At 43.2% G+C, this 22281-nt stretch overlaps 3 protein-coding genes across 5 annotated transcripts in view; 1 reads left to right on the top strand and 2 right to left on the bottom strand.

Moving 5' to 3' along the window:
* Nucleotides 1–7239, bottom strand: part of lasp1 (LIM and SH3 protein 1) — a 30449-nt gene extending 23210 nt beyond the window's left edge. Inside the window, exon 1 of the mRNA XM_079746305.1 lies at nucleotides 6933–7239. Coding sequence (XP_079602431.1) covers nucleotides 6933–7001 — 69 coding nt within the window. The 5' untranslated portion in view covers nucleotides 7002–7239. The remainder of the gene's footprint in view (nucleotides 1–6932) is intronic.
* A 699-nt stretch (nucleotides 7240–7938) lies between these two features.
* LOC307082618 (plexin domain-containing protein 1-like) lies at nucleotides 7939–16462 on the bottom strand. 3 transcript variants are annotated; one of them, XM_079746239.1, is made up of 13 exons: nucleotides 16269–16462; nucleotides 11163–11320; nucleotides 10732–10875; nucleotides 10490–10559; nucleotides 10269–10391; nucleotides 10059–10177; nucleotides 9744–9843; nucleotides 9553–9648; nucleotides 9318–9399; nucleotides 9130–9187; nucleotides 8909–9026; nucleotides 8390–8541; nucleotides 7939–8180 (listed from the first exon to the last, which is right to left on the bottom strand). In XM_079746239.1, exons 1-13 carry the CDS (start codon nucleotides 16345–16347, stop codon nucleotides 8067–8069), a joined length of 1413 nt encoding a protein of 470 aa, XP_079602365.1. In that variant the 5' UTR covers nucleotides 16348–16462; the 3' UTR covers nucleotides 7939–8066. The 3 variants fall into 3 exon arrangements, with proteins under 3 accessions (XP_079602365.1, XP_079602367.1, XP_079602366.1); XM_079746241.1 differs by lacking the exon at nucleotides 16269–16462 and adding an exon at nucleotides 14688–14739; XM_079746240.1 differs by lacking the exon at nucleotides 7939–8180 and adding an exon at nucleotides 8197–8297.
* A 1675-nt stretch (nucleotides 16463–18137) lies between these two features.
* On the top strand, nucleotides 18138–21715 carry LOC307082620 (ER lumen protein-retaining receptor 2-like). The gene is made up of 5 exons (XM_079746243.1): nucleotides 18138–18363; nucleotides 19334–19434; nucleotides 19522–19680; nucleotides 19828–20080; nucleotides 20436–21715. The coding sequence occupies exons 1-5, from the start codon at nucleotides 18273–18275 to the stop codon at nucleotides 20468–20470; spliced, it is 639 nt and encodes a 212-aa protein (XP_079602369.1). The 5' UTR covers nucleotides 18138–18272; the 3' UTR covers nucleotides 20471–21715.
* Nucleotides 21716–22281: the final 566 nt, after the last annotated feature.

Genomic DNA, 22281 nt, shown 5'->3' with positions numbered 1-22281 from the left:
GTCTGATGTCCCCTGCGACATATCCTGGCATGATTAGGTTTTAAACACTAATGTGGTGGACTATAGATAGTGTCAGAGCAAAATACATGGGTGTTTGGTGGTCAGGATTTAAGAGCTATTATTTGTGTGTAATTTGTTTGTAATGGCATAGCCATCCATCATCCATTAGTGAGTGAAATGTTCTGTGACGGTTCTGTTTCAAGTTGACCGCACCTTCCTCTTTGTGAACCAATTTAGATTTTAGACTGTTCCTGGCTTATTTCTGACCAATAAGGCCATCTCTTCTCTGATTGGTTGTGGGGCGCTCATCTTATCAGTCTACCACAGGTGCCATTGATGAAATGAGAACGCAACACTTCTCCATGGCGTGCAGGGGGGGGGGAGCAGAGAGAGAGCAGACATTTTCAAGTCATTACATTTCAAAGTCCCTCACACTTTTCTGATCTCTCTCTCTCTCAATAAAACCCTCCAATCTTACCTACAGCAGCTTTAAGATCATTATAATCAAAGGTGTATTCTGAAAGATGGATTTCATGCTTAACTTAAGTCATACATCAGCTTCAGAGGGATCCACGTCATATCTTGAAGGAGATGGTTGGGGTTTGGCATCATATTCGAGTATACCTACTAGGGGTGTGAACAGTAACAAAAAATTGTAAACGGTTACACGACCCCTTTTTTTTCATGTACACGGTTAACTGTTTTTTTTATTAATTAATGTTTTTTTTTAAAGTGGACCGCAGTCGCGCTATATGGGGATTATTTGTTTATCAACACAGCGGATGCGCGAACAGAATGATCGCAAAAAGAATATTTGTTTGACCGGTTGCCATGGTTATCTCCGTGTGGTTAATTTCCAGTTGCGGTGTAAATTAGGATGTTGTCAGTTTACTGTTACATTAAACTGTGATCAGAAAACGCGGTTATATGCTATAGACCCTATAGTATCTGTGGTATAAAGGCTGGGACGAATTTCAAATTATAAATATGTACACTTTATGTTGACCGTTGCGATTCCCATTGAAACGAATGGCGTGGTGATTATTCTTCAAAACGAGAGCTGGTAAATTGTGAAAAATGAATTAAACTGTAATCAGACAACGTGGTTATATACTATAGACCCTAGAGTATCTGTGGTATAAAGGCTGGATCGAATTTCGAATTATAAATATGCAAACTTTATGTTGAAAGTATGGAACGTTGCGATTCCCATTGAAACAATGGCACAGTGATTTTCATTTTTTTTTACGGTTTTTGTTTACTTATTCTCCTTTACGGTTATGATTTACTTACCGGTTATACGTGTACACGTGTACCGGTGTACCCGTGCACTACCCTGATACCTACTGGTAAGCTGTTGACATTGGAGATCAAACCCAGTGCCGCCTGCTCCTGTCATCCACTATACCGTCCCCCTAAGCTACAAGAAGAATGGGCCTCTCTAAATGAGTTTTTGACACATGCAGCCAGGCTTAGAGGTGCCCCTCTCCTGCCTCGGTAGAAAACATACACAGCAACATGTGGATGCTTGTCGTTTTGTGTAGTTAAAGTAAACATATTGCTAGAACACATGCGTTCCAGGTACTTGTCTTGGTGTTTAACTGTGTTGTGTAATATTTCACAAAAAACACACACACACAAAACTCCCTGATGGTAGAAGGTCATGTCGCCAAGCATCACAACTACAGTAGGTAGATTGGAGTCAGACAGCAGGTTCAAAACCAACTCATCAGTGATAGTGAGCTCGCTTCGTCTCCATAGGAAGGGGGTTTGTTTTACTGTCCATCTACCTTTTACGCTACTTGCTCCCCTACCAAATATAGCCATGCCATCAGCGCCGTATATATATCGTATGCAAAGCCTTGGCTTTGCAGCACACAAAAGGTAAAGGCTTGCAAAAGGTATTATTGGTTATCTAGGAAAATGACACAGTGGGGCAGATGAGAACGTGACGATAGGGAATCCTGGAAATACAGACATGCCTGGGAACCTTGGGATAAACAGACCATTCATGTTAAATGTTTTATAACCCTGTGAAAGCATCTGCCAACATTTTTCTGTCGGGCTATGCCAACTCATCGTACAATAAATCGTAGCCTAAAAGGGGCTAATGTGTGTCTCGTGTGTGTGGGTGGGGGATGTCCTCCCACACTGTTCAGCGGTTGGCAAAACTTGCCACAAACACTGGTCGTATCCCATTGAACAACATGGGATACTTTTGGTTTTTTCGGTATTGCGTCACTTGTGTGGGAAATCACACATTATGCCTTCCTGTTTATTGCAGGGATGCCACGCTAATTATCTTTGGGAATCCAAAACGCAAAGAGCATGAGGGCTGTTCACACTGAGGAGACACCAGTACTGACACAGCAATGTCCCACTAATTTCCTTTGACTTCTATTTTCAACAGCGGATAATATTTTTCCAAAACATATCGCAGGCTTTATGCATTTGTTTTGCTTCTCCGTTTTGAAAATACGAGGCTCACAACTGAATCTTAAATCCAAGACAATGGCTAGTTTCCGAGTCATCAACTGTGACATAGTGGGGTTATCTGAGACAGAGGCAGCTCCATTTAAGTACAATCAGGTCCACTTAACATTGTTTGTTATGCTTAATCAGCTGAGATTGACTGTGGATAGCATGGCTCGATGTCATGAACATCCAGCCACACAAACGCATAACAACTTTACGCACAAACAGCATTGTTTCTAACTGCTAGCACACCTTATCCAACAAATTTCTTTCTAGCTAGGGCCAATTTCTCTGAAGGCAAGTGACCGTTGGCTTTATTGAGTTGTAATTGTCTGGAGAATGCTTTTTAGATCAAAACTTGATCAAAATGACCCACTGACTTATTTAATGTCATCATGTCACCAAAATTACTCATCATATTGTTATGTTATTATTCTGTGCTAGGTTATTAAAAATATGGAGGCATTGTATCACTTTGACTCACTCATATCGTCACGCCCAAAAGACTTGAGCTAAAAAATGAACCTAAAACAAATAACGTCTGCCTGTGGATTGGCTTGAGTGACGCTATGCTATTCTATAACTATGCTGTATAGTTCCCATTAATAAGAGAAACAGAGACATGAGACAGAGAGACAGAGAGACAGAGAGACAGAGAGACAGAGAGAGAGCCGGGGGATGGACATACAATCCTGTCCAACACGGTTTCGGCTGCGCGACTCGAGACCTACATCAGGCTCGTTCCAAAAGCAGAATCTTGTAAAAAATGAGGCTAGGTAATTCTGGGTCTACCTGATGCCACTAGTTTCCACTATGGCCAAGGGAGGGCTTGTATGCTGGCCAGCGGGCGAACAGCATTGGCTTAATTTACAGCCTGAACACTTCATTCAACGTCTGTTGGCATAAACCGACTCTACATATTCATTCGCTCATTTCAGATTCCTCGACACGTCGCCGCGGCCTGCTGCTGTCCATATGGATCCAACGCTTTGCTTTCTGCTTGTAATCTGTAAACACAAGCGTCTCCGCTGTTCCACATGAAGGTGTGGCCACAAGCAGGTCAGAGCACGGAGTCCTATTTCCCCTTTGCCAAAGTCAACATATGGGAAGTTGGGAGTCATTCAGGAAAGGTTTGCGAGCAGCGAGAATGTGTACGGTCACAGTGTTCGGCGAGACAGAACCACCCGGAGGTGATTTCAGGTTTCCTTGAAATATATCATATGCATTTGGAGAGCGTGAGTCAGCAGCAGTAAGAATAACCAGGCTTAATTGATAACAGCTTTGTGCCTTCAAAGGAATACACGTTAAGTGCGGTCAGAATCAAAAATGAAAAGCACTCTCTATTAGAATAGGAATCGAATTTAAGAACATCTATTTGTGTAAGAACAAAATTACCATCTCTCTCACACACACACAGGCCTATGTCTATGGCCATAGTTATGTCAGGCATTTGCATTTGTATTTTTGCATAGCTTAACTAAGATCTTCTTTTTTGATCCAACCGAAAACACACGGACCTTGCTTTACTGGAAAATTGTTCCCCCGACCTTTTGACCATTTTCCATTGGTTTCATGGGATTAGAGGGCAGCTGTCTAAACAGGAAATAAACTCCAACCCTGAAACTCGGATGGCGTTTATACATCGAAATAAGATTTCATGTTGCCATGCTGTTTATGTTATTAACTGACTGATGCCAATCATATCCAGAACTAAACATGAGTCAAATCATCTCCAATGGAAATGTATCTACTAGACAACTGCATCTTGGCTAGGTTGACATCCTAATTAAGGTTTAAAATACTAATTGTCGACACATTGTATGTTATTCAACCATTAACTGTTCATATTTAAATAACTACCATGTATAGAATGCTCATATACAGTATGAACGATAACAAACAGATAGCTTCATGTCGGGAGTTCATGTGTAGGTTATGTCTGCTATATAACTCTAAACTCAAGCATAAGCAAAATGCTCTTTCCATTGCATCGGGCTGCAAAACCTCCTATGAGATCCTACGAAAGACTTGACTCTAGAAGAATACCGAGACACCCTTCTCCAGATTTATGTATTGATTTTTATAAGACTGATCTCTATGCTTCTGCTATATTGTTGGCCAGAGATTTTAAACTGTGTTTTCTCATGGAGCCGGTGGTCTATTTTCTGGTGTACATACTGATTACATTCAATCTATAGGGGTTTATGTGTTGCAATTAAATATTAATACAGCCTGCCAAATAATGTAGGGGGTTTTGGAAGATCTCCTTGCCTGAAGGGAGCAAAAAAAATGAAGTTTGACGAGGAGTGAGCAACGACAACAAAGCCCATTTCACACTCTTCGAAAGAGGACATTGATTTGATGAGATAGAAGCAGCAGACGTCATCTAACAAATCTTGACTTTGCGCTGAAGAATAAACTTCTATACATTTCACAGAGCTTCCACTATTAACTACAAAATATAAGCTGGCCACAGTGAGTGTGCTGTTCAATTACTGCCTACTAGTTAAGATGTGTATATCATTCTGCACTAATAGTATAATTGCTCTCCCTTTTGAGAGGCTCCATTTCAACAAGGATCCTCTGTTGCAGCCACATAGATGTCACCGGGCCCTAAATAGTTGTTATTGTTGTCATTTTAAATTCAACAAGTGCACAATTATTAGGCAGCCAACAACCAGTCTATTTACGGAGGGTGAGCAACAAAAAGCAGCGCTAGACATAAGGCTGACTTCCTGTCTTTACACGTCCTCATCTGCCTGCTTCTCCACCACCACCACCACCACCACCACCTCCTTCTGCTGCTTCTGCTGCTGCTGAGGGGCCCTGCCCTGCTTTAGTGGAATGCAGATTGACAGACAAAAAGGGTTCTATGGAGAGGCCTCACCACAGCAATTCCCCTTCAGAACCAAACAAACAGTCAGGTGGAGGTATTCAATGGTGGCCAAGCAAATTGCAGATCACTGTTGCCTACCAGATCCATCAGATATCCACAGTAAAGAACAAAGAACACTGTGACCGTGGCTGCTTCCGATAAATAAGATAGTTAGCCATTGCCAGTGAGAAGGGAAGATAACTAGGTTATTTTGGTTGGGGCTTTGTGGTGAAAAGGGTTAGGGTTTGATTGGGGCTATGAAGTGAGAACTGATGGGGAAATGGCAGCAAAGATGTACTCCAATTCTGGGCTTCTGAGCAGAAAACAGCCCAGCAGGCCTATGACAGAGCACGTTTTATGGGAGTGTCTGGCTGCTGGAATGCACACTGCTCCAGGCAGATTCCAGGGCAATCGCCGCTTCTACTTTTGATAAGTGCTTATCAATCACCCTCTTGCTCAAACACTAGAAGGCAAACGCCATTTAGACCTTGCTTGTATCCTATAGCGTGCAGCAACACACACATGAATGCGAATCTATACATTCCAGTTTTCTTCCAAAAACGTGAGTCATGATGCATTGAACATAAGGAATTACATGGAGAATAGAATCGGTTCTTTTGATAATGTGCTTTCTGTTGGTCTCTCATCTTTCCCCACAACGGCCTCCATTTTTCACTCGACAAGATAAGAATCTCTTGACAGCGATTGATCCCCACTGTCCATTCGGATTACGTTCAGACAAATAATGAACATGCCGTGTGAACAGCGCTTCTGTTAATAATATCAGAATTCATAACCAAGCTGCAATAAATGAGGGACTCCACCTAAATGTCACTCCAACAATACAATAAAACAGACTCAGCATAGCATTTGGTAAAGTGTGTTATAACACAAAACCACGTCGCAATCTCATATATATTACAGCACGGCTGGATGGCACATCATACCAAGTGATGGTGACGTCCAGACTATTGATGTAGATACCATGGATGAGATTGCCACCTTAACTGAACTCATTCCCTGTGAATCGAATTTCGGGCACCTGGATGTGGATCATGTAGGTGCTGCACGTCAACGAATGTCCTCCCATGGACATCGGCTACAAAATATTCAATTCAGGGAAACTAAACCAATCGTAGTGTCATGGGTTACACAAACAGCTCGTTTCCACTGAGCGTTTATTTATACAATCGACTCACGAAAAGGGAAAGGTTGCGAAACATGAAGACTGCCGAGCTGCCAGTCATTTCAGGCCCACACAAGACTGGCCCGAAATGGATTTGGTCCGCTCTGCAGAACACACCACCGCCCGTTTCAGACACGTACCGATGACTAGATATATTTAGTGAACACCCAAAGACAAAAACCAACCATCCCCGGGGTTATCGTAGCTAAGGCACTTGTTGGGCTGGCGTTAGGCTAGGCTATAACCTACGTTAGCCAGCGGAGCTAGCGACATGATACCTGTCATGTGCCTGGTGAAATTAATTCACACAGCCGACCATGGAACGGACACAGACGGGTGACTTCAGACGCGTGTCTCTCAACTTCAAAAAAGGCAATAATGCTGTATTCGTCTTACCTTGTCCAGACAATTCACTTTTTCCGTGGGGTACACGACTCGGTTACATCTGCCACACAACGGATTCATGTTGGGGGGGAAAGCTCTTCTAGCTAGCTAGCTAAGAAACGGGTAGACGTTAATTAAGGTGTGGGTATATAACTCGAGTATCAGGGGCAGGAATAACCGGCGATAGGACACGCATACGACGGCTCTCCGACGGACAGGGTAGCTCTCGGAGTCTCGGGTCCGGTAGGGTGTTGTTGTGGTGCTAACCGCACAGCTGGCTGTCACTCACTCGGCTGCTCTGTGTGGCGACGCGCTCCCAGGGAGGATGGGTACGGGCGATGGGGGAGGTTCGCTTTTTGCCACCACGGTTTAAGGTCTCATAAAACTTTCCGTGTGTTTTTATGACGCTCGGTGATGTTTCCCGTTTTTAAACAAGGGTTGTAATTTTGGGTGTGTTTTCTGTAGAAAAGGCGTTAATGACAGAATTGTTGACCAACAGGGATGTGTCTGAAAGGGGCGACGAGGGTCGTGCGTCGGCGAGACCCGCTCGTTTGGAGATTGGGGCCACCGTTTTGGACTCTTACGAATAATAACATGAGTCGGAATGTTTCACATAACACGCATGTCACATTTACGTATAATAATCAATCTGCCACGTTCATTTCAATCTGCCTCAGTCCTATGCGAGGTGAGAACATGATGTATTTGGTTATGGCGACATCTGCTGGATGTAGAGATACAAGGCCCGTCCCATTGCGATGGCTCTAGTCACACTTCATATACACATACTGTTAACATCTTAAAACGGTCATTAGTAATAAGCAAGAGTGAATGAGATGCCATTCGACCATTGTCTCTTAATCTGTCACACACTAATACATTTTGTCATATTTTTTGTCAGTTACACTGTCGGGAAGTCAGCATAATTAAAAGCAGTCTGTTAGATCTTTTTTTTTATTGACATAGAAAAAATGGAACCCAAGTAGATAGCACCATTAAACAGTTAGGATCTCAAATACATTTTAATTAAACAATAATTTGATATCTGTAGACTATGATTTAATAGGTTTGGGACACCACATTTTACAACATCATATTTCCCCATTAAATTGAGGTTGTTTCCCTGTGATGATATCTGGCCTCTCATTATGACCCATTCTCCACAATGATCTCTCGGTCGTGGTTTCCCTCCATTTCGGTGTAACCAGGCTGAAGTCCTTGCTTGTGGAACTTCAGGGATGGCCAGTAGCTCTTGCGTTGCTGAAATGCAGAAATTGATACATGGATGAGAAAGAACTCAATCTCTTTTTGTGGGATGTGATCTCAAAACAACACAACATTCAGGACGTTGCGGACCACCCTAAGGGGACCAGATTTCTGAAAGGAAAACGGGGACGTCTGGTCAACTAACACAACCCTCATCTGTACGTTATATTCCTGTGCAGATGTTGAACTTGGTCTCCACCCACCTGACGGAGGTGGTGGCTGGGGGTAGGGTGACGATGCAAGAACAGAGCCAGCACCAGCAGAGCCAGGAGCAAAGCAATGCCCGCTACGACGCCTGCCGTAGCGCCTGCGCTAGCGAACCGGTTTGTGTACTTTGGAATAGCCGACTTCACGTCTGGAATTGGAAAGCATCACACATGGTCCAAATATTGTTAGCAAATGATGATGACTTGTAATCAGGCAAGAGTTGACAACATACTGTGGATCTTGAAGGCTCTTCCCATTACTTATGTGTGTGTATGCAGCTGAGACTAACCATACACTGGTAAGCATAGCAGCTTTTATCTGATACTGAAACAATTTGAGCATTTGTGTCATAAATATACATATTTCTTATTTAGATTATATTCAGTTTTTTATATGTATTTTGTATATTTCACACTTGCTTGGTTCCAAGCATTGCTCAAAAAATTGGTCTGTGTATTGAAATAAATCGATGACAGTTGAAAACGACCAATGTCTAGGATAAAACGCAACCTCACCGTTACTTTTACAGCCGTGTAGAACCGGGCCGGCCGTCGCGCGGTCTGGCTTGGAAGAAGGACGGAGCAAGGCCTCAGTCTCCCCTCTGGAGTAGTCCTCACATCTGATGTCGTCCTTCTGTCCAAGAACAACATCGCAGAAATGGAATTATATTTGGTTTATTAGTACCATCTGAGTGTTAAAGTGTGTAAATGTAACACAGAATGAAAAGCTGCACCACCTCTGAGCAGGCATAGTCAAGCCACTCCTGTCTGTGTCGGTCCATGCCATCCGAACATCTAGGACAGATTAGCATGAAGTCATCTGTCAGCAGTTTGCATGCAGAATGTGTGTGTTGCTCTGTTTGTGTCTACATATTTGTGTGTGTTAAAGTGTTTCAATGTTTGCGTGCAGGTCTCTCCCAATAACCTTTGCAGCACATGGCACCATTTACAGCCAAGTGTTTGATTGGCTGACAAGCATAGCTCACAGCTGTTATGTTGAAGGCAACCTGGGGAGAGAGTGAGAGAGAGAGACAGAGAGAGAGGGGGGGGGGGTGAGAGAGGGAGAGAGAGCGAGAGGATAAACAGTCAAAGCAAGGTATTAAACCCTCACATTGATTTTATCAATTTTTATTTGCATGAAAACGAGTATGATCTCTTACTTGGCAGTGCAGTAAACTCAAAGGCACAATTGTTTGTGATCTTTGCTGTGTCTATTTGAACCCGATGGTACTCATAGATTGTGCGCCGTCTTGCATCTACAGTAGAAATAAAGTTCACACAATTATTAACATTCAGATCTTTGCGCTCATCGGATGGCTAAAATGGAGGGCAGGTAAAAGCCACAACTGACCTGCAGACTTAGATGATGGTTTCACGACCATGAAAGCATCAGACAGACCTGCCTTCACTGGATGCTGACCTGAGATGATCTGCTCTACGGACAAGGGAATCTGAAGTACATGTAGTACATGGAAACATAAAGTGAATCAAATAAAAAAGGCAAGAATTTGCTGACAATCTCAAAAAAAACTAACTGCTAACAGCTTGGAGAGTGATGATCAGAGGACATAGTGTGGGGGTCGGAACAGAAAACTAGGGACTGTGGGTTTAGCTATGAACAGTGTGGGGAGGGATGATGGGATTACATAGAAGAGACGAGGCTTACATTTCTGTAGCTGAAGGTGATGGTTCCTGATCTGTACAGAGCGGCCTGGAAGGTGAATTCACCCTCTGAATCTCTACCGTGAAGCCTGACGCGCTCCCACTGTACCACAAACACTTCACCTGGGGGACGACACAAGGCAAGGGTCAAAGGTCATGAATAGTTTCTGACAAAGCATCAATCCAAATTCCTAAACGTGGAGCAATAGGTCACCGTTGTCCAGGTACTGCACAGTGGATTCTTTGGCGGAGCTGGGGTCGAAGTTAGCCATCAGCGGGGCGATATACTGCGTGGCAGTCAGCATACGGTGAGTGACGTCCCCCATGAAAATAAAGCCTGAAAAGGTTCAAATCCGTAACGACGTTAATACCTCAAGCCTCCTTCTCTCAGGGGCGTAACCTCAACAACCCCTGTGAGAAGAGACAAAGAGGTACCTCCTGTTGCTATGGTGATCTGCTTCAGGTAATGTCCGTAGAAGGGGAAGGGAAACGACAGGGCCACCCTCTGGAAGGACGAGGTCACATGGGGATGGAGGAATAAAGAACAATGGCAGGCTTTCAGTTAGAGTGCAAAATAGCCAAACGTTTGCTGTCCGATCCGACTTATTTAAGGCCTTGTTTTCGACCACAGAATTGGGTCGGCCACAGACCAGCCCATGTGCTTGTGTTCCACTCACCGCTGCCTGCTTGTGTGTGTTTGACAGGAGCCCGTGCATTCTAACTTGGCCGTGCTGCAGGTCATTCATATCTACCCAGAATGCACCAGCCCGCCGGTCGTCAGGGCCGAAGCTACGCTGTGTGTAGTAGCTACGAGAGTCCTCCTTTCGAAGAGAGAGAAGCACAAAGAGGAAGCTTATTAAAACCAATGTGGAATGGATAAAAATGTCCCTGGTTGAGGGGCGGACAAGTGGATCCAATAACTTTTGTTTACAAGGAATGCTAAATCCATTACATTTCATGACTCCAGTCCAAGTGACGAAGCACTCACCGTCCAGAAGGGGGCAGAGTTTCGCTTCTAATAAACTTAATTTAAACAACTTCGGAATAGACGTTAAAAACATCTACAAAAAGTACCAGTCATGCAGACCCGTTGTTATTGAAGGCTCACCACCAAGTGTGTCATGTTGTCGGGTAGGGTGTCTATGGTAAGATCTCCCGCATGGACCTCCCTGCTCTTCCTTTCTCCAGCTGGTACTGAGCTCTGGACTTTGGAGTCTTCTCCGGCTGCATCGTCCGACCATTGTTCGACACCAATGGAAGCGCTATCTGTTCAGAGCAAAACAAAAACACATGTCGCCCTCAAAATGTACATATATACTGTATATATTCCTGAGTGAACTCCAGGACGTCATACAACTGGACAACCAATAGGAGTTTGACAAGACGGGATATACCTGTATATGCAACTGAGGAGGTATGTTAAGTCTCGCCAAATTATCAAGATGATCACTTAAAATGTGCTCTTAGGGTTCCAATTAGTCCTCCAACTGGTGCTAACCTTTTTATAAGTTGTATATATTTTTTTTCTTAAAGTCTTATTAACCGACATAGAGTAGCACTATATTAGGATATTTACGACTATTCCAAATATTGTCTTTCGCCAATTTCAAAATAGTACGGTAAAGCGGTGATGTGACGTCACGTCGTATATAAACCCTGACATTTCAAGCATTTTGCGCGGGGTGTTTCTTCTAACCCTAGTTGTTGAGAGTCTCCTGTACATCCACAGTTTGCTGTTTTCACTTCCCGCTTTCAGTGAACTACAGGAGGTTGTCGTCCACCGGTGATGGAAACTTAATGGTCTAAAAATACAAAAAAGCGTGGAAGGTCACCCCGTCATGCTCTGTTTTCTCGTCAGAAACACTAGAAACAAGCCGTGGTCAGCCGGGCTGCCGCGAAGAGTTGGTCTCTGCTGCTCTAGTCGTTTCTGCGGGATTGATCACCGTGAGCAGAGCAACCTGAGCAGGGTGCATTCTGGCTGATCATCTCCTCGAACTGTCCAGATCAGCCCACGCTCAAACAATCGTTTTATTGTGAAGATCATCCGTCTGTTTTAAATTTCTTATTTGCCAATGCATTGATATGTGACTCAACCTTGCGAAACATGGCAAGGTCCGATTCACAAACGCGATTTAGTCGAACGACTCGACTTTAAAGGTTAATGTCATGCAAATCCGTTGGATTTGTAACTGTTTTGGGGGAAAGAACACTGACCTTAACGACGTTTGCATTGTGTTGTTGAAGGCATGGTCGCAAACGGTGTTTTTAAATCGGTCTGTTTATCACCTAGCTGTGGTGGGCTAGCTTTAGCTCCGTATGGGCCTCACACTGTCACCACCACCAACCGTGTGACTCCATGACTGCGTGTGTTCATGCAACAAATGTCACCATGGAGCCACACTGCTGGGGGTGGCAACCCTTTCTTTATAGGTCCATGGAGGCGACCTGTGTTCATACATGTTCAAGGAGCCAACGTGGCCCATGGGGCTAGGCTGACCCTAGGTGTAAACGGATTCACTTCAGCACTGAAAGGGTGATGTCAAACATGACCTATCCCACTCGTTTACATGGGACAGCTAGATTGGAAGGATTCCGAGACAGAATTCAAGATGGCTGCGCCCGGTGTGACTTGAAGTATGAACTGTTTTCATTGTGTTTGGACCGCTTTGGTGGTTTAAATGGCAATTTCAATCACTCGTATTACTGCAATACCTTACTGCGTCAGTATCTCTGCCTATGGCCTATAGCCTACTTAAATTGGAGCGCCTGGTACTCTGCCAATGCTACCCGACAACAGCTTTCTGGGTGGCGTCCATGTTTTTGTCCAACGACCGAGCGAAACATAAAAAAACAATTGAAGGGTGGGCGTGACGTCACATCCGAGGTCCGAGTCGGTTCGCAGAGAATACTAAAACGCACCATAAGCCCTCTATGATTAAGCCTTATACCAATTTTGCTACTCGAACGTACGTGGCCTTTAGGATAATCGAATAATGGCCGGAGCATGGCGCTCTAGCACTTTCAACAAGTGGTTAGAGCCACTTCCGGTTGACCTCTACGTCCCAGCAACAACAAACTGAAGTGGCATTCGAGAAAGCTGTTTTCAGTGGACAGCTGTCGGGTCCACGTCATTTCACCGACGATCCATGCGGACTCCTCCGGCGGTGGCGCAGCGGGAGGAGACCAGCCGGAGGAGACTGCATACGACCGAGAGGTCGGAACAATGGAGCGTCGGAAAAATGACATGGACCCGAAGTGAACGGACAGCTGTCCCGCATACGGCAACAATCACTTTCTCCTCCATGTAGCGTTTCAATCTGGACTTGAGGGAGTCAAAGCCAAAGTTCCTTTCCCCCAATTGTTTTTCCAACATGGCCGAGATAACCCCCAAACATGTACTTTTAATTCAGCCTCGGGTGAAATCGAAGCGTAGTGTGTACTGAATGCATGTTGATAATACACTTTTTATAGGGGGTAATGGCGTGACACCGGCTTCCTCCATCTTCTGCATCACCTTTTTAAATAAATTGCCGTTTCTCGTTTCCGACGGCGACAACCATAAACATATAAAGAAATGTGTATTGTTTATATGCCTATGGCGACAACAACACGACGACCGTCTCCTACTTCCGGCTCACGTCCCCCGGCCGCAAGATCTCGTGCATGCGCAGAACGGGAAATCCGACATCCGATTAGATGCGGGTTTACATGCAGGTAGAAAGCAGACTATGATCGAGTTATCTAGGTATTCGTTTATTTACCCGATAATGACTGCATGTAAACGCACTGACTGTAGAGCAAACAATGTTTATATATGATGTGCTTCCCTACACTAATAAATTCAAGCAGGACATGCCGCAGCATGTTTGCATCTCCTAAACTGAAGGTCAATTTCAGTAGGAATGGGCTGAACTGGTTGTATCCTGTAACAAGGGCACAAACAAAAGCTTCCATATTCAAAACAGGAATCTGGGTATGAAGGCTAACCAAAAATACCTAATCCTGATTAAATAAAAGCAAAGCTGTGTAATTGAATGAAATAGAGGCAAGAAGGAATTGGTGTCTTGCAAAAACTTATAAAGCAAACCTTCTGGTTGAGGAAAGTAGTCTAGTACCTGACCACAACATTTTCTAGAGTTTTTTCTGAGAGCGGTCAGCAGAAGAGAAGACACACCCTTTCCTGTGCGGCTGCTTGAGCTGGCTCTGCCCCAGGGCCATGACCCATATGTGCAGGACTGTTTAAATTCAATATAGATCCCTGGGCTGATTCCTGAGATGGCTGCTAATCACTAGGGGCGAGATACCGTACCTAGATTGAGACTTTGTGAGGAGAAACAATGGAAATCATGACTGTTTCTACAGTTCCAGGAATCCAGTTGTGTGAGAGCATGATAATATTGTTTTGATAACCAGGGGAGTTTCCATCAAATAAAAGAAAACATTACATGAGGTTTTTTTTCATAAATGTAATCGATCATGGCAGAAAAACTTTTTGCCACTCCCAAAATGGTATGTTTCTACGGAGGCTGCTAATCCAGAGAATTGAAAATGAAAAAGTAATGACGTGTTCCATGCTTTGAAGTAAACATTAGGGGGAAAAAATCCTATGTTTGACATTATGAGTAACGGATACCAGTGCTTAGAATTGTTCTTCAGACGTCAGAGCTGAGGTCGTCACCTGCCACACAACTTATTCTGGTCCCTTGAAGCTCTGTGTTTTTATGGTCTGGTAGGAATGCTGCAAGTGGACTGTACATGGTAGAAAGAGACAAAATAAATGAGACGGAAGGATAGTGAACACAGTATAACATAAGAGCATGACGATTTGGAAAAGGAAACTACATGGCGTTGAACTGAATGCGCCCGTGTGTATTATTTTAATTCTAAACGTATAAATAAGGAACTAACCATAGCTATTATGGCCGGACACCTGTGATCTCATGGCATGGGATAAGGGTTAGGAAGTATCTGGAGCACACAGTTGTTTACCTCTGCACTGCTTGAGTACAGTACATTAGTGCTATGAATGTGGGATGAACGCTCAAGCACCGTGTCCAGTGAAGTTGGACTAAACTTTGTTCAACCTAAGTCTCTGTCGAGTTGATACCAGCTGATATGGATTGTCACAGATCCTTGTCTTGCTTGCAGTCAAAGAGGGAAAATAAACTGTCCCCTTCTAAATTTAAGTCTGATGAATGTTGCTCTGTGGCCGGATGATTAGAGTCCGGCACATGCTTGTGGAGTCTTTTTCTTTTTTTAATGGTAGACTTTATTGTTAGCTATGTCACTCGCTCGATAAAAATTCCTGCGGTTTGACTTGCATTAAAGTGGAAGATTTTCATTACATTTACATGCATAACTGCCTACACAAGACTTACAATCGGAGCATCAATTATTCTGTCTGGTTTTGGCCTCATGGTCCGTTGGACAGTGGCATGAGGTTTAACTGGTTGAATCAACCGAGATGCATGGGGGAGCCATAACAAATCACAGAGTACACTAAGATTTGTATTTTTAGAAAAAATTGTCAGTGCCGCGGTCAATCTCTTTTTTGGATCTGAAATAAATGTTTTTCCAATCTAAATACTTTCTGTCTGATGCTCATGTCTAGTTTGTGTTGGTAAGGGGAGACACGGATATGGCAGATATCAGTGACTTGTTGTGCAACCTTTGCCAGCTCAATACCGTCTAGATCAGTAATTCTCAAATGATGGATTACAAAGTAATTTGTAGTGGGTTGCAGAGCATATCAAACCTCCTCTTCAGAAAGAAGCCCATGAATTAATACCTGTTTCAATGTTAATTCATAGCTTCTATTTCATTGAATTTAGCCCAAATTGTTGCAGCATTTTGTTTGCACAATGTTTTTAACATAACATTGTTAAAAACATTGTTATCAACATGCATTGTTGATCACTGACAACAATTATTATAGTTTGTAATAAGTTTGTAGTAATTGTTGGGTTGTGACTTAAAGACCCAGTTGAGAACCACTGTTCTAGACATTGTTTCTCATAACCCACACATGTCCACCCCTTCTCATGCAGTATTAGTGTTCTCTGTACTATAAAAAGGACAGAGATTTTTTTTTATAAATGATGGGGCCCCTAGTTTTTAGTCTGAGCATGGTGAGAACTGCTGGAGGTTGACTTGGCGCTATCGAAGGATAAGACATAGATATCACATACAGGAAAGAGGGGAAAAGAACGCTCACCTGTCTGCAGTTTGGCCCAAACTCGGTCCACCTTCACTCCTGCAATGCAGAGCACCAGTGTAACCCATTTGAAATACATGTCCAGCAGCAAGCAAAACCCAATACTGAATATATTCCCTCTGCCTTCTCTTCCCAAGTCCAAGGCGTCGCCTCTGAATCTCACTTCTATCTTTCCCTCTCGCTCTCTTGCTCTCTCCACATCCCTCTTATTCTGTCTACAGACTCACTCACTAACTATTAGTCCCTCTCCTTCTCTCTCCTCTTACCACCCTTCATTGCCTTGGTGATTACAAAGACAGATGGATCAGCTGGCGAGACAGTGGCAGCTAAAAAAGAAGTTGTTATTGCTGGTACATTCTTGGTTACTTTGGTTGTTTTTATTTTCTTTGTTTTTGCGGTTAAACCCTTAGGTCTTCCACAATGTTATGTTTTAAATCCTGTTGGATGTCTTTCCAATTCCGTAATATGGACAGCATGGGGGTGCCCCCTTCCGTGCAGGCACAGAATGGCAGTAAAACTGTTCACGTAAATAACTTTTAAATCTTATGGGGTTTATGGTATACGGTTAAAAACTAGTGAAGCATTGAACTAGTGCCAGCTTTCATTTATTCAAATCTCCATTCATGCCATAAGCCTACTCCCAAACTCACAAAGTATTTTAAGGCGTGAATTACATTAGTCGCTTTCTTTTTTGTATGTTCAAAGTTGTTCTGGGTGTCTTTAACAACCAGTAAGACAATGAAAATTGAACTTAACAATCGATCTTTTTTTACTAGATTTGCTATTCTTTTACCGAGAATGATGTTAAATCATGACCATAAAAACAGTGCACAATAGAGCAATGTACTGATGAAATGAGAGTGTATTCAAATAAGTTAAACAAATGAGAAAAACAACTTCCCGGTTTGTTTTGATGGGGAAGTGATGGGTATTCCCCTGCTTTTCAGATTGTTTGGCTTGGCTTGGTGCGATCCAGTTGACATTTCTTTCGGCTCCGAGCTCTTTATTTATAATGTTTTCTTTATAATAGTTGTGTCTTTATTGTCATTATACTTAGTTACAATGGATTTCCGCATTCCTTGTCTTCTCTAAAATTCTCAGCCTTTAGTCCTTGATATTTACAGGGCATTTACTTATGCTTCCATGTGAAATAATTATTCACATCCATACAATAATTTTTCTTGCAAGTCTGGTTTTCCAGTTTCCTTATTTCTTATTCAAAACGATTCCGTTTTCAAGAATAATCCATATGTATCTATAATTTGAAATATCCCAGGTTAATTAGGGAGTGCTTGCATTGGACGTAGTTGTATCCAATCATTTTGTGCCACTATGTTTTCAGTAGTCGGGCGAGACCGATGGGATAGGAAACCCTTATTTGGGCAGAATCATTACGCATGACTTCGGAGGTTCAGAGGTGGATCTACCTGGTTTCCTCCACCAGGCTAGCTCAACAAAAGCGTGGCAAAGCAGCTACAACAGTGGTCAACGTGGTCGCAAGCATCAGGTGCCCACAACTGTTGATACACATATGCACCGTTATTGTACTATCCTTGCCACACCTTCAAGTCAATTGAGTCGGATTTGAAAATGACCATGATTGGAGCTTCGACCCTCTTTTATTTTTTTAAATGTACGGCAATTAGTACGTAAATAATTCCATAAGCGGTCACATTCGGCATTGGAGATGGTAAAAGATACGATAGTGTACTGAGAACAAAGTCCTGCTCCACCACGAACACACAAGTGCAAAGGCGAGCGCTCGGCGGAGGGCTAGTCTGGCCAATCAGAGCCAATCTCCGGGTGTAGGCACGCCCCCCCGGGTGTAGACACGCCCCCTTCCACGTCGACTCTTCTCGCCATATTTTTAACCAAATGCACTGCTGTGGCCGCCGACTTTTTCGGTTAGTGTAAAGTTGTGTGTTTAGTTTTGGCTGGAATAAACACGTTTCCACACCCGAAGAGGACATCCGACAAAGGGGATAACTATTTTAATCCGCAACGATGAACATCTTCAGACTAACAGGGGACCTCTCTCATCTGGCTGCTATCATCATCTTGTTGCTTAAGATATGGAAGACCAGATCGTGTGCAGGTAAACTACTAGTTGACCCTACGGTTAAGATATATATACCTGCCTTGGCTAACATCCATCTCTTACTGTGGTCAGTTTACGCGGACGTCAATAGTTGGTTTCCCATTCATTTGGATGAGCAAGCTAACCGCGGAGAGATGCATCCTAGCGACACATCACATCACATATTCGACCTTCGTACATAGAATGCTTTATTCAGACTAAGCATTAGGGAACTTTGCACAGTGCCAATGAATCACAGCTGCATACAGAGACCGGCTGTATGGAGAGCATTGTGCATGCTCATACACCAGTCCGTTTGCTATACACTAGCTTGATAGCTAGCTAGCTAGGATTGGGCTAGGTGGCTATTGCTAAGCGTTAGCATTTCAATCACCAAGCCCAGCCATCGTTCTGTGTTTAAAACCCATGTGATCACGTCGATTGACTGCGTAATCAGCGGACAGAGTAACGTTTCGCTGGTTAACAGTGTTGGATGTGCGATCGTCCACGTATCTGTTGAGGTTAACGCTAACTTCTGTGATCAGTATTTTTTTTTTGGTTGGACTTCTGACGTGGCGATCCGGAATGCGCTACGGAAGAATCGCACCCTCCCGACAACAGCAATCACTGTCACCACAATAAGAGTCTGTAGCATCACTTTGGTGTCCGTATCGTTGTGAAAACGACCTTGGTCAACATAAAGCCACCTCCTCAACCTGTCATTGTGTCACCGATCGCTATCTGAGACTACAAGCAGACCTTTAGCCGCACCGAAGTCTATTATCTCCTAAAGCGGGATCAAACCTACTCGGGGGACACGTCAAACTGAAGCGCACCTTAAATGGCTTTCTAATATGATGGAAAAAGTTTGCTCATGCAACTCATGCTATTGCTTGTTTCAGATCTTTGATGTGCAGTGGATCTTGACTTAATAACGTTCAGATGTTCTTCGCTCTCTCAACTGTTGATCCGTTGCAATTGTCTTCAGGTATCTCTGGAAAGAGTCAGATTCTGTTTGCATTGGTGTTCACCACGCGATACCTGGATCTCCTAACCTCCTTCATCTCCCTATACAACACAAGCATGAAGGTAAGTGCCTTAAGGACATCCATTGACCCGAACTACTGAAAGTAAAAAAACATATAGAATACTTGATGTTGTGTCCCTTTTCCCCAGATGATCTACATTGGCTGTGCCTTTGCCACTGTCTACCTGATCTACATGAAGTTCAAGGCCACATACGACGGCAACCATGACAGCTTCAGAGTGGAGTTTTTGGTTGTTCCCGTCGGAGGGCTTTCCGTACTCATCAACCACGACTTCTCTCTACTTGAGGTTTGTCGTCGTGTCTTGTATGTAAAGGAAGCTTCAGACAGATTGAGCTATCACCAAGTTGTATCTTTTTAAAGCATCACCATCTTTTTAAAACATGACCAACATTACCACTCTTTAAACTCCCATCACTTTTAATAATCCCATCAGATCCTGTGGACCTTCTCCATCTACTTGGAGTCTGTGGCCATCCTGCCACAGCTGTTCATGATCAGCAAGACGGGCGAGGCAGAGACCATCACCACCCACTACCTGTTCTGCCTGGGCCTCTACCGGACCCTGTACCTCTTCAACTGGATCTGGCGTTTCTACTTCGAGGGCTTCTTTGACATGATTGCGATTGTCGCTGGTGTTGTCCAGACAATCCTCTACTGTGACTTCTTCTACCTGTACTTCACCAAAGGTAAGCTGCTTGTCTGTGGAGAGAGAGAGAGAGAGAGAGAGAGAGAGAGAGAGAGAGAGAGAGAGAGAGAGAGAGAGAGAGAGAGAGAGAGAGAGAGAGAGAGAGAGAGAGAGAGAGAGAGAGAGAGAGAGAGAGAGAGAGAGAGAGAGAGAGAGAGAGAGAGAGAGAGAGAGAGAGAGAGAGAGAGAGAGAGAGAGAGAGAGACTGGCTCCTACCCGATCCATAACACTGGAAAGTTTGGCCATTAAGAATCCAAGTTAGGACCAGTATTATGCAGTTTAAGGGGTGGAATACTAGATAATGCAAGTGCCATTCAATATGAATATTAACCAGTTCTAAAATGTGCCATCCCCAGTGTTGAAGGGGAAGAAGCTGAGCCTGCCAGCATAAGGAGGACTTCAGTTGATGGCAGCTCCCAGCACACTCAGGGCCTGTGGAGATGACATCCTGGAACACCACCCACTGGAGGTTCTCTGAGATAGGGAGCCGACGGAGGCGGGAACATCTGGAGCATTATTGATGGAACTGGTGAAATGGCAACAAGCAGAAGAGCTGAACAAAGATCGTCCCAGGTCAACACCTCACCCTTCTGGATTTCTGTGTTGAGCTTTTTCGCCTTAACCCCTTTTCCATTGCTGTTCAAATAGGAGGAAAGCTTTTTTTGTACATGCAAGATGTATACTTTTTTTAAAAAGGTCACAAATAGGGTCGACTCCAAGATGAATACCTTTTTCAACAATGAAATGCATAAGTGTACAGTCTTAGTAAGATCAGAATAATGCTTTTCGGTGCCTGATAAAGATTAATGTCCCATTTCCAGAGTTTTTGTATTTATTTTTTACTATAGGCTAGTGATGATTTTCTGTCTGTATGGCATATTGTTTGGTTATTCATTTTGTTATCCATAAACACTACTATGGATTTATCATTTTGTAGCTTATTTTTAAAATGTTGTTATAATGCATTAATGCTACATATCCATTTTGTAAAAATCTGAAATCACTGATTAAATTTTTATAGGCACATGATTTTTATTGTCATAATCAAATATTTTGTAATTTGGGGTTCCAAGATGGATTGTGCCACTTAGAAATGCATCACATACTTTGTGATAACTGTCTTTCATTGAAAGTCTTTTGCTTCAAAATGTAACTCCAGTTACTTATTAATCCTACAAAACGGTAGTTGTTATCTTAGAAACACACAATTTTATTGCTAACCGTTTAATGCGATAGATCAGATTCCAGAGGTTAAGAGCACAAACATTAAGAGCCATTGCACAGCAACAAAGAAAATGCCTGGCCCTAGTTAATCTAAAATTCACAATTCAATAGTGCCAAGTCTCTTATGTCCTTCGTTTATTGAGTATTTTCAGCTCTTGTTCATCAACTGATTGTACGGCAAGTAAACACCTGGACAGTTGATTGACCTAACATTTTAAAATGGTGTTGATCATATGTTTACATGGGTAAATTTCAGCTTGATTTCGTCAGTGCTTCATTTATTATTCCACAGCCTCCATCAAAAATGCAGTTATTCCTTAAGAACCATTTCAACATTTTGTCCTTTTTTTGCATGGCATCACCTTCATTAAAGATTTATGAGAAAAAAATTGGCTGGGTTTCTATTGTTGTGAATAAGTAAAGCATCATCACATTATGCAGTCCGTCGTGTTGGGGTGTGTTGTGGTGTGTTGGGGCGGGGGGGGGGAAGGAATCAGCTAAAAGGGTTAACCAGCTCTGCATTCTGCCATGTGGTACCTTGACTTTGATGGAGGTGCGTGACTAAAAAGAATCGTCTCATACACGAGTGGCACTCCGATGTACGAGTGAACGGCTCAGCCTGGGAAAAAATATGTATGTAAATAATATGAAAATAAAGACTTGTGTACCATCAAATCTGCGCTTCAACCGGGCCACTAGTGTTGCCATCACTACAGCTAAGGCAACTTAAACTCGTTGGCAGTCTTTGCATGAACATCTGCAGGGGTCCGCTCTAGATAACCCTGCTCTAGAATTACTCTGTGGCTACTATTCTTTTAGCTAGATTACAAATGCATTGGTTTCTTGATTAATGTACAGGTCATGTCTTAGCTGAATAAATACAGTATTTTTACAGCAGATTTTTAGACTTCCACTGAAACACTGTTCTACATCCCCAGTGTGCATGTCAACGTTATGATGGACAAGCAGTTTGGTTTA

The sequence above is a fragment of the Pollachius pollachius genome (assembly GCF_949987615.1).
Source record: "Pollachius pollachius genome assembly, chromosome: 11".
In the NCBI taxonomy this organism is placed as follows: Eukaryota; Metazoa; Chordata; class Actinopteri; order Gadiformes; family Gadidae; genus Pollachius; species Pollachius pollachius.
The sequence above is the reverse complement of the archived record's forward strand: the minus strand, read 5'-3'. Positions and strand labels throughout refer to the sequence as shown.